The sequence below is a fragment of the Petromyzon marinus genome, chromosome 31, assembly GCF_048934315.1.
Source record: "Petromyzon marinus isolate PM22_M1 ecotype Great Lakes invasive population chromosome 31, UKy_Petmar_22M1.pri1.0, whole genome shotgun sequence".
Classification (NCBI taxonomy): domain Eukaryota; kingdom Metazoa; phylum Chordata; class Hyperoartia; order Petromyzontiformes; family Petromyzontidae; genus Petromyzon; species Petromyzon marinus.
Window position 1 is genome coordinate 7,889,375 of NC_133697.1, and position 18,302 is coordinate 7,907,676.

The following is an 18,302-nucleotide window of genomic DNA, read 5'->3' on the forward strand; positions in this document are numbered from 1 at the left end:
AGGAGAAACCTTGATATTTTATTTTATTCCATTTAATATTGAATAAAATGGCTACTCTATCAGCATTTTTCACAAACAACAAAATAGATCACATAAGCCCACTCATCCATGTCCTGGTAGATGTTTGTTGACAGGTTCTATCAGAGGTAGGGCTATTTTTTGGCAATTATTGTCCTTTAACATTCCATCGGTATTCCAGCATACGTGGAAATAAAATAAGAATTCGATTTTTTTAAAACTCCAAAAGTCCTTCTCCATTTGATAACCTTAACGCAAAATATAAAAATGATATTTTATTCACACATACCACCCTATAATAATGTTTTACACACTATTAAATACACTTTAAAAAAAAGCTACATTTTGCTATGAAATATTACATTTGGTCTCGTCATCCAAGAATCCATCCTAAATCCGAAACGGGAGACTGGGGAGACCTCTATCCAATTGAGGATAGATCAAGGCAGATTATTATTGTGTTTTGTTTGAGCCAATTTAGTTCATACTCACCACCGGTTACAGTTTCTGGCAGTTTTTGAAACGTACAAACTATCTCACGTTAAAAGCACACAGAACTCTATCCAATATGCATAATAGGTAATTAAGTGTCTTTTCACTATCGTAACAAATCAGGATTACTGCCAGCTGCTTAGCATAACCTGAACTCTTAAGCAACTGCACACAAAAGCGACACAAAATTTGCATGTTAATTTAACGAAAGCATGTTTACGTTGAATATTTAATCACGCAATGCATTTGCTGAGATGTGCGTCAGCTCTTCACCAACCCACACTGACCAGTGTGGTAAAGTATGGTCACAATCACCCACATGATCAACACTGTGAGAGGAGGGAGGCGACCTTTGACAGATTTGTGGATTGACAACGAACTGAACGTTATTTAGGATATTGAGAGTGACTGCAATAAATTTGTATTCATAAAAATATAATAGCCCCAGCATGTTCGAACATTTACACTGATTAGTTTATTGTTGTAAACAAATCATAAGCCTACGTTGGCGTGATTGCACTATCAAAAGTCTATTTCCGGTAATTAATAAGAGCTTTCTTTTGTGTTTGCTGCAATCAGCATTGATGATGTGGGCTTCGCTAAGGAGTCTGAACTTACATAATAAAGTATTTTCTTTCTAAAGTACACCCAATCAATGTTTTTATACCTATAAAATAAAAAGGTCTGCATATTTTACGTTACACACTGAAAATCCTCACATCCAAAATAAAAATGCTAAGTAAAAATACATATCCGTAGATTATTAATGGAGTGGATTATTTATTGCATAATATGTAAGATCTGAGAGCACTGTAATAAAATAAAATTAGATACTGGATCAGCATCCTAAAGATGAAAAATATACAAGGGCCGAGTAATACAAAATGGAAATCTCTACAAAAATGTAATGTAATAGTATCTGAATTTAAACAAAATACAACGAGGAATACATTTACAAGAGACAAGTTCTAGAAGATGTAAAGTCCTGTATATAGATCCATAATAGAGGTTTTTTTGGGGTGAGATCGCGTAAATATATAAATGTGTCGACCCGCCACCACCCGACACAGCCAACTAGTAAGGGTTGTCACTTAAACAGAACGTGTCAATTCGTCACTAGTGTAGTCGCGTGTGTAGTGCCAGCACCGAGAGAAGGGCGGCACTGTACGTGGGGAGTCTCTCTCTAGCACCGGGATGAGTACAAAACGGAAGGGCCCCTAGGGAGCATAGTCCGGCTGACAGCGAGAGAGGGGGTCGGGTGAGGACATGGTAGTCTGGGTGAACCCGAGAAGGCACGTGACTGGATGAGGTAGTAACGAGGGCCAAAGAGGAGGTGAGAGGGACACGTGATGTGGGTCCAGAGTCTCCGATAAAGATCTGGAAGGGGGGGGGGCGTGGCCAAGGGCGGAGCCTGGACATGCCACAGCCCATATAGGCCGAGTCCCGAGAGCGATCTTGGCTGTTCGTCTCTGGGAATGGATACCGCCAGCTACGTCTTCGGTCTTCGGGCTTCACGCACGGCATCGTGGACCAGGCACTGAGTTAGCTGACCTGGTCTGAGTATATAGTTATCCCGTCGAGTGGTTATTTAGTTACACATGGTGGTTACCACCCTATATTGTTATCCCGTCAAGTGGTTATATGGTTACGCTGTTGTGTTAAGAATAAACGTGTTGCCTCCAAGTTCGAGTGTGCGCCTCTGTGGAACCCACTACACTAGTACAGCACACCGGTGTGTTGGAGAGCCAAGCCACAACATTTACAATCTGAGTACGACCTTTATTATGGATGATATTGGTCGCGGAAGCCTACGTGTTAAACTCCTGTGTGTACGTTATTAAAAGTAGCCACGTTGAATGAGGCACAATTGTAGCAAACTTTGCGGCCGACCTTTTCATCACGGCAGGATCTAGCAGGGACGTAAATAGAGATCTAAGTAATCAATAGGCATGCCCAGAGGCATGAGAGTGGCCATCCAGCATTTAGAACAGCTGTGGAAATTCTCACAAGATTTGGCCAGAGCCACAGTAAAATGATATGTGTCGAGTCACCGAAGTGTTGCTGCAGTCTAACTTGGCTGGAGTCACCAAACTGCAATGCAGGGTAATGTACCTTCTCTAGACTCTGATAGGCTAAATGCTTATTTGAACTTGCCGCGCTAAAAAAATCTCACAGCAAGAGACACACGTCACCGCTGTCTTTCCACCGCTGAATCAAAATCATCAGCTGCAGATTTGGTCTTTCAAAAACACAAGGGGGCCTTTTGATACTTAACCAAGGGCATTGATAACACCACGCCTGCGCAAATCACCAACACCGGGGAACTAGAATATGACTCACTCCCACAGATGTGCTATTTACGGTGAGAGTGTGAGCGTGTCAGTGGTTTAAATGCACCACCTGAGTAAATCTGCATGGTTAGCAGTCGAATGTAGTGCAGTGTGAAATACGTATCGACGTGAATATTGTAAGGCACCTTGGAGAAGAGCTACTTTGACGAAAGGCACGGTATAAATGAATGTATATTTTTTTCAATTGACTTTTACGGCCCAAGGATATCAAGTAAGAAAATAAAATATGGCAGGTTTTTTTTTTGCCACACTCATTGAATTTTCTCTATTGTAATAAAAGGAAGTCTACGAAAAATGGATAATAATATGTCATAATTAAGGCATTATATTTTCCGTGAATGATATGGAATATATTTTTGTGTGAAGATAAAATATCTATTAAGATAAAATTAGATTACACCCACATGCCACCACATATTCCTATAACTGACAAGAGATATAAAGGGCCTATTTGGTTGACTTGGGTTTGAATGCAATGGAGCAGCTGTCTGCTTTGTAAGAGATACAAATCAATGATAAAAAACAGCATTTGTTTAATAATCACGTGAAACAACTGAGTTGTTACATGTCGCGCTCATTGATGGCTAGACTCCAAAGACAACGAGGCTGAGCTGCACCGTTTGCATGATGTGTTCACCACATGGCAGGAAACGCTTGTCTGCTACTAAAGGATTTTTTTTTAAAATCTTAAAATGGACATCTCCTATGCGTAGATTAGCCGGAGATTAATTAATCTCGCAAGTGTTAAAAGTGGTCTTACATTACATATTTTTTCATGGGTGCTTTTACAAGGGTAATGTGAAGGCAATTATTTTTGATCATTTCATTTTGTAATTTCGCGAAACCTTACAGGTTAAATTACTCTTTAATTTAACTGCAGTGGCACAAGGTGAAGCTTTAGCAAAAATGCATGTAGGTGTAGCAATCCACTCTTCCCATCGCTCTCCTCTGGAATACTTTGAAAAGGCGCATTTATTTGCTCATTATGTAACCGTCAACGACGACTTTGTGCAGCAATTATCGTGCAACCCAGACAGTCACACACTTAGAGCCATTTAGCCTCCCTGATCTAACCATCACAATATACAATACCCGCAGTTGCATGAGGATAGTTGTGAGCCCACCAACGGAGTGCGGCATTTACTTTTCACTTCATCATACATAGTGAATTGGATTGACTGGGGTTACGATAATGAGAAGTAAAGGTGCAGCCCAGCAATTTCTTGTTCAAGTCACTGCTGGCAGAAGGGCTTCCAATAGAGGGACCCTTTAGAGGGTATATTTGCCTGTTCTTCCAAGTTGGCTGGGAAAGGAACCACACTCTCCCCTACCACCTGACCTATTTACACTGCTGGGTAAACAGACGCGGGGGGGGGGGGGGTTAAGAAACCTGCACCATTTTTTTATTACTGAACCGGAAGATAGAATTGAATTGGTGACCTCTGGATTGAAAATGCAGTTGTGCGAACCAATACACCACAGCAGCAGTCCATTAAAAATAACAGTAATAATAAACTTCTGTCCCTTGTCAATCCACTGTGGCCTCCCAATGTCATGTCGGTCAGTGCAGATTGGTGAAGGCTGTTGTGTAGCCCAGGACCAGTTCAGATATCACTCGCCACTGATGTTAGCCAGGTTAAGGAATACAACTCAGCTGAGCGTGCTCAGATGGGCAGTGAATAAACCACCGTAGCACTGTTCCACCGCGAATAAACAATGGGAGAATACCTTCATAGTGTGCAGTTGAATAAATTAATACCAGGAAAGGGAATGTTCATTGTACATTATAATGCATGGGTGCACCTAAAGCAGACGCTATAACTTTTCCATCTATGCTGTTGGCCAAGCAAAGGTGCTGCGTGCACTTTAAGCGATATTTTAACAACAAAAATTATAACATTAACGATAACACAGGGACACATGCTGTATGTGGATTCTGTTCAAAAACGGTTGGGAGTAAATGTTGTCTATTTTTTTCTCCCCCTTACCGCTACTCGCACGGGAACACCCCGAGGTCATGAAACACAAATACACCAGCAAAATATTTCTCCACTGCCACCACCGCTTGTGCCCTCACAGAACTGTTAAATTATCTGATTTCTAACCAACAATGCCACAGATGCACTGGGAAGTTTATCAAACAACTTATTTTCAGTCAACTGTCCTCTGCATTATTCAGGACGATTTATATCAGTGTGCTTATTGGGATCCAAGTATTTGCCCAACTGTTGGCTAAGGCTGTAAATCTTCACATCCAATAAAAGAAAAAAAGTTAATCAGTTCAACAGAACAATAACCAGAGGTGGCATAACAATATATCTCACGTAAATTGTGAGCACCGCATACAATTGTGATTCTGAGTCACACAGACATTCTTTTGTACAGTTGAAAGCCATATAACAAAACAAATACTGTTCACCAAAGTATGAATGAATGTGTTAAACAACATGGTAAATATTTGACACTATCCAAAAATGTGCGTGCGGCCAGCCAATGCACGGAAAAGGATGAAATGCACATAGCAAAGACAGGAAGGGCAAATAATTATAAGGCAACATTTCAGACATAGCATTGCAAAGGATTAGTCAATTAAGCACATCTTAGATATTACAGAGGTGCAGATGTTGTTGCAGCCGTTGACTTCTCGAGGATACGGCTGGTTAAAAAAAGGTATGGCTAAGAATTTGTGGAACTTTGTTAAGCGTGCAAGGTCAAGTGGTGAGAAAAGAGGAAACATCCATACCTTGATCACCAAGCATCAAGTGTGCGAAGCCTTGGGTAAGAAACAGCACAGGGTTGTACGTTTACAGGCAGGTTCTCTCAACATATGTACAGGTCATGCACAGGTTCATAACATTGCAATAGAGATGCCCATCACTTTCCCCTTTATGTTCCATGATAATACGTTATTTTACTCAGTACAAGGGCTTCCTACCTTGGCCAAAATGAAACAACAAGAAATATGGTTAGCTTAAAATTATTATTGTTTTTTTTCCTGGCAATGTTTGCTAAACACGAGCCATAGGCCACATTTTCAACTTTAGAATGTTTTATTATTCCCTGGTGTTATTTCAGATGAAAGTGGGACTTGAGCCACCCATATATTGCATTATAATAATAATACGCAGTGGTCCCTCGGTTAACGCTATTAATACGTTCCACAAAAACAATGTTTAATTTTAATTATAGTTAATCGAATGTATGGAAATACATGTTAAAGGCTTAATTTGTTGCAAGACGATCGGAAGTTGACCTAAAAACATGCTTACAATATTTAAACAAATAGACGTTATAAGAACGTATTACAGCATTCAAATGTATAGAAAAATGGATAAATAATTAATTAATCGAGCATACAAAGGTGCATAAATATCCAGTTGCTCTCCAAACGCTCATAAAAGGGCGTCGCTGATTGGCTGAGGTCTGCCGAGTCCACTTCGGAGCGCTCCGATTGGTCCGAAATTGGCGGCCGCGTGATATCGTAAACCACGTCGTTAATTGAAAAAGTATCGTTAATAGAAACAATGGGACCCAATGGGTGGCGGTTTGTCAACCGAAATATCGTTAATCGATGGCATCCTAAACCGACGGACCACTGTACCCTGCTGTTTAAAGCCACTGCTAGATAGAGACCTCTCAATACCATGCCAGACATGGGAGTTGACTGACCATACAGTGAGGGAAAAAAGTATTTGATCCCCTGCTGATTTTGTACGTTTGCCCACTGACGAAGAAATGATCAGTCCATAATTTTAATGGTAGGTTTATTTGAACAGTGAAAGACAGAATAACAACAAAAAAATCCAGACAAACGCATGTCAAAAATGTTATAAATTGATTTGCATTTTAATGAGGGAAATAAGTATTTGACCCCTCTGCAAAACATGACTTAGTACTTGGTGGCAAAACCCTTGTTGGCAATCACAGAGGTCAGACGTTTCTTGTAGTTGGCCACCAGGTTTGCACACATCTCAGGAGGGATTTTGTCCCACTCCTCTTTGCAGATCTTCTCCAAGTCATTAAGGTTTCGAGGCTGACGTTTGGCAACTCGAACCTTCAGCTCCCTCCACAGATTTTCTATGGGATTAAGGTCTGGAGAGTGGCTAGGCCACTCCAGGACCTTAATGTGCTCCTTCTTGAGCCACTCCTTTGTTGTCTTGGCCGTGTGTATTGGGTCATTGTCATGCTGGAATACCCATCCACGACCCATGCTCAATGCCCTGGCTGAGGGAAGGAGGTTCTCACCCAAGATTTGACGGTACATGGCTCCGCCCATCGTCCCTTTGATGCGGTGAAGTTGTCCTGTCCCCTTAAAATCACCCCCAAAGCATAATGTTTCCACCTCCATGTTTGACTGTGGGAATGGTGTTCTTGGGGTCATAGGCAGCATTCCTCCTCCTCAAAACACGGCGAGTTGAGTTGATGCCAAAGAGTTCCATTTTGGTCTCATCTGACCACAGCACTTTCACCTAGTTGTCCTCTGAATCATTCAGATGTTCATTGGCAAACTTTAGACGGGCATGTGTATGTGTTTTCTTGAGCAGGGGAACCTTGCGGGCGCTGCAGGATTTCAGTCCTTCACGGCGTAGTGTGTTACCAATTGTTTTCTTGGTGACTATGGTCCCAGCTGCCTTGAGATCATTGACAAGATCCTCCCGTGTAGTTCTGGGCTGATTCCTCACCGTTTTCATGATCATTGCAACGCCACGAGGTGAGATCTTGCATGGAGCCCCAGGCCGAGGGAAATTGACAGTTCTTTTGTGTTTCTTCCATTTGCGAATAATCGCACCAACTGTTGTCACCTTCTCACCAAGCTGCTTGGCAATGGTCTTGTAGCCCATTCCAGCCTTGTCTAGGTCTACAATCTTGTCCCTGACATCCTTGGAGAGCTCTTTGGTCTTGGCCATGGTGGAGAGTTTGGAATCTGATTGATTGATTGCTTCTGTAGACAGGTGTCTTTTATACAGGTAACAAGCTGAGATTAGGAGCACTCCCTTTAAGAGTGTGCTCCGAATCTCAGCTCGTTACCTGTATAGAAGACACCTGGGAGCCAGAAATCTTTCTGATTGAGAGCGGGTCAAATACTTATTTCCCTCATTAAAATGCAAATCAATTTATAACATTTTTGACATGCGTTTTTCTGCATTTTATTGTTGTTATTCTGTCTCTCACTGTTCAAATAAACCTACCATTAAAATTATACAAAATCAGCAGGGGATCAAATACTTTTTTTCCCTCACTGTACTTGACCACGCTGGTCGTTGCAGATTGGTGAAGTGGGGTGCCCAGGATTGGTTTAGCAGATCACTCGCCAGCCATGGCTGCGAATCGAACCCGGGTGACAGGGTTCATAGTACAGTGCGCTGACCACCGCGCAGCCGATACATTGGGGTGACGTTACAAAACATTTGTTGCGATTCACCTTGTACAGAATGAGATCACATGATGGCACAGGCGCGGCGACTGTACTACATGTAGAAGTGGGAGGGCAGTTCTATACATTTAGCACACCTTACAATTTGAAAATCATCCTAATAAATAATACATATGGGATATCATTGAGAAGGTAATTATCTGTATTTTTGGGAAAACATGGCGTATTTATACAAGAAGCCAATGGCAGGAGACATACATGAAAAAGAGAGGACCACTGCTATCCCACAGTGGAAGAAAAGGTCAGTTCTTATCAAAACAGGAATACAAGTTATTTTGATATGAATTGCAGGTATGATCGGTTGATATACTATGCCCAGGTAAAAATCCACTTAATTCTTATGGAAACAATGAAATAATTGGAAATGTAGTCCAACGGAGCTAATTGCTTAGTGCCCTATTTTTTATTGCGTTAATTTATTTCTCAAGATTTTTAGATGTGATAAAATATGCAAATCACATTTGAAGATAAGCACACACATAACACGAGCAGCTATTTATCAATTAACCATAACATAAATGTACTTTAATCGAACACACAAATAAGTTCATAACTGACACAAATAAGTATTTTATAATGTGATAAAAAAAGTGCCAACAACATTTGCATCGCATGTATGTTTCTCGAGAAAATAATTACACAGCAATAAATAAATAAAATAGGTGTGGGATGTGAGCAATCTATAATAGCATTTTTCTTTTTAAAGAATTCCACCAAAGGTGATTCATGTATCTGGCGGTGGCCTTAATGTGTTGAAATTATGAATTGAGAGACAAATATTTTCGGTCGAAGCGTATGAGCATTATAACTTTGGCTTTGTGGCACTGCACGCCTTTCGCGAGAAAAATACGTGGTCAGCGCACCATTCTTTTTTACCCATCTTATGATCGACCTACGGTAAGTAACTCAGACTAATGCACCTGCCCCTTACTGGGTATAAAAAAACAGCAACAACAACACAGGACATAAAAGACAAAGTGGGCCTGCATTCAATTTAGGTAATTCCTCGAGGAGGAGGCTAACAATAGCAAGCTACCCCCTGTGCGACTGCCTTGAGCAAAGATTATCTCCTTCCCTGCTGCATCGTGTGGAGAAAGGAAGGACCCTAAACACTCCCATCGCCACAGGAGAAAATGGCTACAGGCAGCCAGGTCCCTTTAAACGATTCGCACAACTGCAATCCTATTTTGCATATTACACGTAAATTGTTGCGTTGCTGAAATTGCAACGGCAAAGCGTGGCGTCTTGTTCCCTTTGTCTTCGGGCAAGCCTCTCAATTTGCACGCGGTTCACCCGCACCGCAGTACACTGTGCCACAATTCTGCGACTCCAGCATTGGGACATCTCTTGTGCTTGATTACTGGGAGCCGCGGCCGAGCGCCATGATCACAAAAGCGCAACAACAACAAAAAAAACCCAAGGCGTTTATATGCGGGACATTTTATTCTGTGCCGCAGCTCGTGACGTAGCGATTTAAACGCACGTCACTCGGACACCTTTGCCCGGTATACACGCGCAGCAATCTAGATGACCTTCCGTTTTCCTTTCATCGGGTGTGCGGCAGAAAAATGTTCAAAATACAATGAGAAATAGTCATGAATTTATTTTTGTAGCCTCCTTATTTTGCATTGGGAGTGTTTTTGTCCCCAAAACTGTGCTGTGAAATTTGTCTGCTACAAATGTGCCAACCGTGGCTTTGCCTAGAATTTAGCCGGCATCTGGAAAGTCGTAGCATGAAATGGTATTTCACGCCCAAATTGTGCAAATTCGCAAACTTTAGCCACGACAAAAACCGTTAACATTCACCCCGCATGATTTATAGAAATTCCTCAGAATTGTGGAATATTCTCAAATGCAACAAAATATTAACGGTGTGTTTGGCAATGTGCGATTGTCATTTAGTCCAAAGCGTTTTAACATAACTTAAATTTTGATTTGAAGCTTTCATGACTGCAGGAATTCATTTTCTTGGTTCTTACGGTATTATTATTATTTTATTGTTTCCCTTCTACGTGACTTTTTGCCGAAAGAACCAAAAATATGACTTAAATTATCATAAATTATACCGCAATTAGTTATGTTTGCAATTAAAACAAGGCATGTTTTCTCACAATAGGAAATAGCAATTGCGCTCCTTTTTAATGCAATTTCATATTAAAGTACAATTTCTATGCATTTAACCAATTCTATACGAACACATTCATTAGTCCTGAATTCATCGGCACATAAAACCGCCAGTCGCTTGCCTGCCTACCTTGGTGCGCAAAAGCACTGAACTAATGAATATGTGTTTGCCAATTCACATATAATTAATTGGAGAACATTATTTTCTGCTAATTAGGGACGTTCACACATATTAGGGACCGCACAGGCCCTCTGCAAAGTGGCAATTGATTATCTGATACAATTTGAATTACTGTCCAATCTGATTGAGTGCATTTAAAAATAAATCTTTGCAAAATATATATATGCCATATGCTTTTCATGTGAGTGGCTGAGCATCAGATGACAAATACTTAATTTTGGACTGCTGGTTAAACCAGGGTAGGAATTTATTGAATACGGACGTTCCATCTCGTCGTTGCTTCAATGCCCTTTTACTTTATAATAATAATAAAAAAAACTTCAACATGTGCAATTGCAGTGCGATGCATGTTATATATCAGCATAATATCTAACTCATGAATTCTATTTATACACAAGTTATAGAAAATAATGTAACGTACTTTCTTTAATATGATATAGGCCAAAAGTCGGGGTGTACATATAATATGGTGCAGCGGTTAACTAGACAGATATTGGAACGACACAAAGCCTTACCGGATAATAAAATAACATTATTTTTATTACATTTTTCTACCTAAATGACATTACCGAAAGAACCAAAGAGTATAAAATAACATGATTTCAGAATTATTAATTTTTGTCTCAGTTGTTTTCAAACATAAAGTCGCGTTTTTTTGGGTGATTTTTTTTTTACTATACATGGGTCAAAATTACAACATCTTGCAGACATCTCGACGATCATTTACGTGGAAATATATTCAAGATTAGGCAATTATCACTCAATTAAATATGATGACCAAGAAAGATTTACTGCAACAAAGGCAAGCTCTCGGCACACATAAAGGGCATCTGCGCGCATTCATTCCCCTCCCCCAACACTCAAGGATAAACTCCCAATGTAATTAATGAATTAATGGCTGTATTAATTGAAGTTATTTATCATTTCGCACACTGGAAGTGCAAGCAGATAATAATACTAATAAGCATTCTGTCGACAAGCTGTTAGAATTGCTATTTGGATTTGCATTTAGACCTTCCACCTTTACCATTGGCAAAGCATCGCAAGCATTTACCCGATCAAGCCTCACGCATTCCGCACGAGTGATTTTCCTTTTAATTGAAGAATTGGTTATAACTCAGACGTGACCTCGTCGGCGTTACACGCTGCATTTTATATACAGACGTTCAAATGTGACCGGGTATTTCAAAGAATAAACATCCACCCACCTCTTTCAAATCTGACATCTGGCAGCAGAGAAAGATAGAGATAAAGGCGCAGTCAGGCACAGATTCAGCACGAGTTGCAAAGCACAGGACATTGAGCTGAGAAAGGAACAGAAATCACAGATTGAATAGATTAGAACAAGCAAAATGTTGCAAGAAAGTTTGTGACTGTAAAATATTCCAGTGTACATTTCATTATAATAACATACTGCGCTAGATCAAACCATTGCCGCATGAAGGCATCCCAAATGTCGCATTGATTGCAGGGTTCTTTGACCATATTTCACCATACCGGTCAGTGTGGGGGTTGATTAATTAGGCGGGAGGTGGGGTAACCAAGGACTGGTTCGGATATCTCTCGCCACTGATGTAAACTGTGGCCCGCATTAAACTCGGGTCACGTGATTCACAGCGCCGTGCACAAACGACTGCTACTGTGTTCCACCACCATACCCATAATCGTTAGATATTATTTAATCTCGTGTGAAAATGTCAACTCTTATGGATTAGGGGCCGTCCATAAATGACGTCACGCACCTGGGGGGGGGGGGTCAGACATTTGTGACGATGTGTGACGAAGGGGGGGGGGGGGTTGAGAAATGTGACGTCACATCAAAATGCGCAACTTTGAATAAATATAGACAACACGTTCTACTTAATTAAATATACTTTCTAATAAATGTTTTCTCCTACAACATCAGAGTGCAGCGCCACATTAAATACGCACTACAATGACAATAGTTTAAGGCGATTTGAAGCATGTGTTTTTTTTGGGGGGGGGCAGAGCTTTGTGACGTCATATTTTAGGGGGGTCTGACTTTTTGTGATGCCGTGTGACGAGGGGGGGCGGGTCAAAAATCGTCCAAATTGCGTGACATCATTTATGGACGGCCCCTTATAACTGACAAGATTATTTAATTTAGGGCATATGCAGATATATTTATTATTCTTTTGAAAATGTAAATCTATTTAACATAATGGAGCCTCTAAAGCATTGTTGTTTATTTTTGTTACGGCACAGTAGTTTATAGCGTAGACGTATGTTCACGGACTTTCAAAATAATATTTAGTACAAACTGTCAAGTAACGTCCTGTCAGATATTTTATTTGTAGGATTCCCATGGCAGATTGTAGGTTGATATAGTGTCAAGCTGTCAGAAAAAAATCAACAGCCGTACTAAACAGCAGTATGTTTTCAGTTCCTGTCCATGTAAAAAAAAACTATACTTTCCCCCATGTCTCCTTTGTACTAAAAAAATGTAAGTGATAATCCTGCTCAATGAGCATTGAGGTAAGACTCATTTCCCTCTGAGTCAGTGGTGGAAATTCAACATTCCTATGACAGGGCCCAGTCTACCCACATCATAAGTCGACCCATCGCACAACCACTGTTGACTTCCCCACAAAGTGTTAATCATTTGATCAACCCCACAGTTATGAGTGGCTGTGTTAATCCCCCACCAGGATTTGAACTCGCAACCTTCCCATTACGAGCCACTCACCCTACTGCTATGGAAAGCTAAGACCCCTCCCCTCCCGCCCCGTATAGCCTGTAACAGACTGTAGGGGCAAGTGCTGTTAGCGAGTAACACCCATGAACGACGGCATGGCACATGAGGGGTTTGGTTGCCAACACCACGCCCGGCCGTCTTGGTCTCCCCAGTGGCGATGTTTACTACATAACCACACCATTTTATCATTTGAGGCTGAGTCGACCTAGGGGAGGCCCAGGACCGGTTCAGATCATCGTCACTGGTGTTGGCCACGAGCAGGAATCGAACTTGGGTTCGCCGGGTTCGAAACGCGCTCCTCTATGCACACACACACACACACCTATATCTGTACGACTATACTCTCTCACATACATGAACAGACGCTACCATTACTCGCCCCCTCCACTCAAATGGACCCCCTTCAGCTCCCACACTCCATACTGCCCTCGTCTTCACTCCCTCGAGCTAATCACCTGTCATAAATACAAGCCAATTCGTGCATGAAACCTTGACGTATTTGCAAATACAATGTCTCCGTTTCCCGAGCATCATACGAAACTACGTTGGGGAGCGTCGCAACCAGGAGGATGAGTTTCAATTAACCGCATTTTCTCGTTTTGGCAGACATTATAATGGAAAGGACATACTTCATTAAGACGAAATTTCACATGAAGCAAGAGGAGATGATTCCAACATTCTTCAATCTGCATCTGTGACATTTGTATGTTATTGTTTTGTCACCATGATGAACATTATCTGATGAGATTTTCAATGTCATACTAAAATTTGCATGCCCGTCAATTTTGTGTGGGGGGGGGGGGGTTATGGTTGTTGCCTGCCTGGTTTAGAATGTTTTTTGTTATGTTGAGACATGATCATATGTTGATGTCCCATATCGACGAAGAACAGAAAAAGGAACCAAGGTAATCTGTATCAAATGTTTCCTTTTCACATCTTCATAAAATACTAACAGCAAGTCGGCTGCGTTATTTTTAACATCGTGTACAAAATAATGATACTCTTTGCAAGACGCTAATTACAATCTCAAATGAATCCGCAGCCATTTATGCTTCACTGCCCGAGCGAGGGCAAATCTGAGAGCCACCGTATTATTTACCGTGAGCAAAGGGGCCCACAGACTCGGGCCATATTCATGACGTCTAAAAAAATTATTCCTTTGTTTAAAATTAACATGCGTGGACACCTTGAATACGCTTTCTGCTTGCTCGGTGTTTAAATGCCTAACAGCAGCACCCCCCCCCCCCCCCCCCCGCTCCTCCTTCTCCCCAATTCTCGCAGCACCAGCACAGCGTCTCCTCCATATTACTCCTCGCAGTCAATTAACGTATAGTCGAGAAATAATTAACACTGAAATATATAAATTATATGTGCGGACAAATTGTATAAACAGAAGTACGAAGTCAGTTTGGTTCAACACCGAGAATAAAACTGCGTGTGGATTGGCCAAACCGTCATAGAGAAAAAGCTCATCATTCATACTTGATTTGAGGCTTTCGTGACTGCAGGAATTACTCTTTGGTTATTTCGGTAAAGTCATGATGAAAACCATTTAACAGTAATTATGAAAGTTGCGTGCAATAGTTCGGTCTATCCAAAACATTACTGAATCGTATGTTATCAAGGGTATATTTATTTTAAAGCCGCTGTAAGAGTTGTATCGGTGGCTCAAGAGGTCAGAGCGCTGAGCCCCAGTATCACCGAGATCCTGGGTTTAAAATCCATGCAGCCACGTGATGAGTGAACCGGGATCTCGAGTGTCACACCAAGAACCTCACAAAAACATCCGCAAACTGCATTTTGGTCGTATGCTTAATTTCGCAAAAATTCCAGCTCTGAGAAATGTTAACTATTAGTTTGACTGTTTTTCAACGAATGTTACTCTCTGTGGCAGAAACATTTGGGAGATATTCATATTCTTTGGTTCTTTCGGTAATGTCACGTAGGTTGAAAACAACTAAATTCAATTTAATTTAGTTGTTTTCATTTTTTTATTTTATTTTTACCTACGTGACTTTACCGAAAGAACCAAAGAATTTTGATCCTTGCAGTCACGAAAACTTCACATCTAGAACATTTGTGAGAGTGCTGCCCTCTACTGTGTGGTCCATAGGTCAATCACTTGAAGGCATCTCGGAGGCAGCTCCGTGATATCTGCTTCCGTGGGTCATTCTCAAAAGACGAAGGGCTGCGCTGCCCAGCGAGAGATCCGAATGGGTACTTTGTCTACACCAATAGAGCAACGATCAGGATGGAATTTGGAGAAGAGGTAAAAATAAGAAAAAAACTATTGCATTGCATGCACCGTAACAGCAGCTCCAGGCATAGTGAGATTGTGACTCCCGTGCTGTGCTATGAACCTGGCGATCAAATTTTGATTACTGGGCACAGCTAATATCAGTGGCGGGTGATATCTTCACAGTCATCCTCGGCCCTAAATCAGTATGGCAGAAAATTAAATAATCCGTGACCAACATGGTTTGCGGGGAGGTCTTCATCTATTCGTTGTATGAAAATGGCTGAATGTCATTACAATGTAGAAAATAATTATAATTTATTTCACGAATAAGCATAAATATTTTTTTTACTTTTCCATCGCTTTACCTGGGAAATGGCTATTGGAAAGCATCACTGTGTGATTGAGCAACGGAGCCCGACATTAAAGTCACGGTTTTACCAAATTCTTACATTTGGACCATTGTTACCTCAACTTTAAACATAACGCTCAACACAGACGTTCACGGTTTTCTGGAATAGGGTTTTTCAGACATTGAATCAGCACTGCCAAAGAAAAACGTTCTGCCAGATTTTCGCCTTTTATATCATAAGCTGGCAATCAGCGCGCCGTATAACCATATTCTGTGATACTTTTAATACAGCCGCCAGTATTCAAAGAGTCAACTCCCTTATTCATCATCTGCCTAGTCAGATATCGGCAGAACCAGATTTGAGCAATAATTCAATTGTGACTCATTCGTTTAACTCCAGAAGACAATGGCGTTCAGTTAAGTGGGAAAAAAACATACCAGAAATGGAATGTGGCACTCAAATGTGGCACCACTTGTTGGCATTTAAGCGATGAAAAGAGAATGGCGATTGATTTCAGCGGCCAAGGAACTGAAATGTCTGGGTGTCTCGGTGTACTTGAGGTTACCCACAGTGACAGACGGAAGGCAGAGGACAAAGCCTTGATGATGCGAAAGCACATTTCATCATGCACGTGACCTCACTCCCACCCATCGGTTATCATCTTGTGCACAGGACATCGCAGGGAAGAAAACAGCTGCAGGAGTTGCTTGTATGGTAACTAATTACAGGCGCGTGTTAATTCGCCGTCATTGTCATCATCGTTATCAGCCATGATCAATCCATGGCCGATCTTGAAGCTCAATTTCCGTGGTGGATTTCTTGTGTGCGTTCACTCCTTTGGCCTCCACTCGGCAATTATTATCCTGCATATGTTCTCGTATTAATCTATTGCAGTCCACATATGGGCGCTTGACAATGACAGTGACTCCTTGTGGTTTCTCAGGAATTTCTTTCCCAAATCCCACCGCTCATGCTTTTTGGGACCAAACATTCATTGATGTTGTGGCTGTACAGTATATTGAAACCCCAGCCCCGTACACGCCCATACATGGGGTAATAAGCTGGAACTAATGAAAGTTTGACCACATCGACAATGAAATGCTATGTCAGTCTGCTCGATAAGGTTCAAACGAGGGACACTGAGGCTGGGTTTTGTGGGCTCATACCCTGCGTGATCACGTCCTCAAAGAGACATGAAAGTTATCCGCGCAAGATGACTGCGGCTTGTCATCTCTGTCCAGTTCACTCTCCGAGGTTCGAATTTCGGGGCACTACACGGTGCCTCATCACAGCGCGCGGATTGTTAATGTGTTGTAGTGCGGCTTTTGATGGAGCCCGCCCTTCAATGATTACGGCGGCTGCGCATTGCGGATGTGATAAATGGAACACAGCGTGTGGGGACGGGGAACCCGAATGAATCGTCGGCAATATTTACAACAATAACGTTAAGAGTACAATAAGAATGGAAAATATCAAATTGGATTAATGGTTTTTTTTTTTTTTGCATTTCACATTACACTTAGCAGCTTAAATCGACGTGGCGCTGAACGTGTTTTTGATCTTTTCTTGAGAAAGCAACGCGTATGTAAAAAAATAAATACAGTTAAAGACACAGGGCTGAAATCATTCGTTCGTGATACGGTACTAGAGAGCCTACTCTTTCACGCCGGCCTGGGAATACCCACACTTTACCCCACAACATTCTACCTGCCCATCGACAAACCATTTTCAATTGCTCGGTTGTGCTGTGGTAGGCGAAGATTCGGCACCGTTGGCTACTTACGGTCGCGAAAGAAGTTCAACGTACACTCCGTACGCCGCAAGACACTTTTTTTTTGCCCAACTGCAACGTCGGGAGATGAACTTCGAATCGGTGACCTCCGCTTCGCAATTCCATCGTGCTCGCCGTTAGCCCACGGGCACCATCACTAACACAATACTGCGCTGCGTACTCGCACTGACCCCAAGGGCGATCGCAAAAGCGGTCGCTCCCACGCGATATCAAAATCAGCGAGAGAGAAAAAAAACAACAAAACAACGGGGCCTCCTTCGCGCGACTAAAGCCAACGAACGGGCGTGAAATAAACAAAAGGTAACGGAACACTTGTGGGCCGAAAGCAGACGTCCATTGCGAAAGGCCATGACAAACGAAGTCACCGGGTTAACTCGTGCGCTTTCAGAGCTCTCTCTTGATCAGCAGCGGCGCCAGCAAGCGCTGGATGGAGGTCGGCCGTGCCTTGAGGGAAGGGCGAGGGAGCGACATTCATTCGTTCATTACCAAATGTGAAATTCACTTCACCTCCGGCTCTGCACGTGGGGGGGGGGGGGGGGGTGACGTCGCTAATGCCGAAAGCATTTACGGTACTTCGACGCGTGTGTTGTTTTCATTAACACCCA

At 41.9% G+C, this 18,302-nt stretch overlaps 1 protein-coding gene across 40 annotated transcripts in view; it reads right to left on the minus strand.

Annotated features, from left to right (window-relative positions):
• Positions 1-18,302, minus strand: part of LOC116947744 (neurexin-1-like) — a 401,559-nt gene that overhangs the window by 345,178 nt on the left and 38,079 nt on the right. For 30 of the 40 annotated variants that reach the window (XM_032963825.2, XM_076070801.1, XM_076070788.1 and 27 more), the window contains exons 3-4: positions 11,809-11,826; positions 5,605-5,634 (exon numbers count right to left, since the gene is read on the minus strand). The exons of the other annotated variants lie outside the window; for them this stretch is intronic. In XM_032963825.2, the coding sequence (XP_032819716.1) occupies positions 5,605-5,634; positions 11,809-11,826 (48 nt within the window). The remainder of the gene's footprint in view (positions 1-5,604; positions 5,635-11,808; positions 11,827-18,302) is intronic. 40 annotated transcript variants of the gene reach the window in all.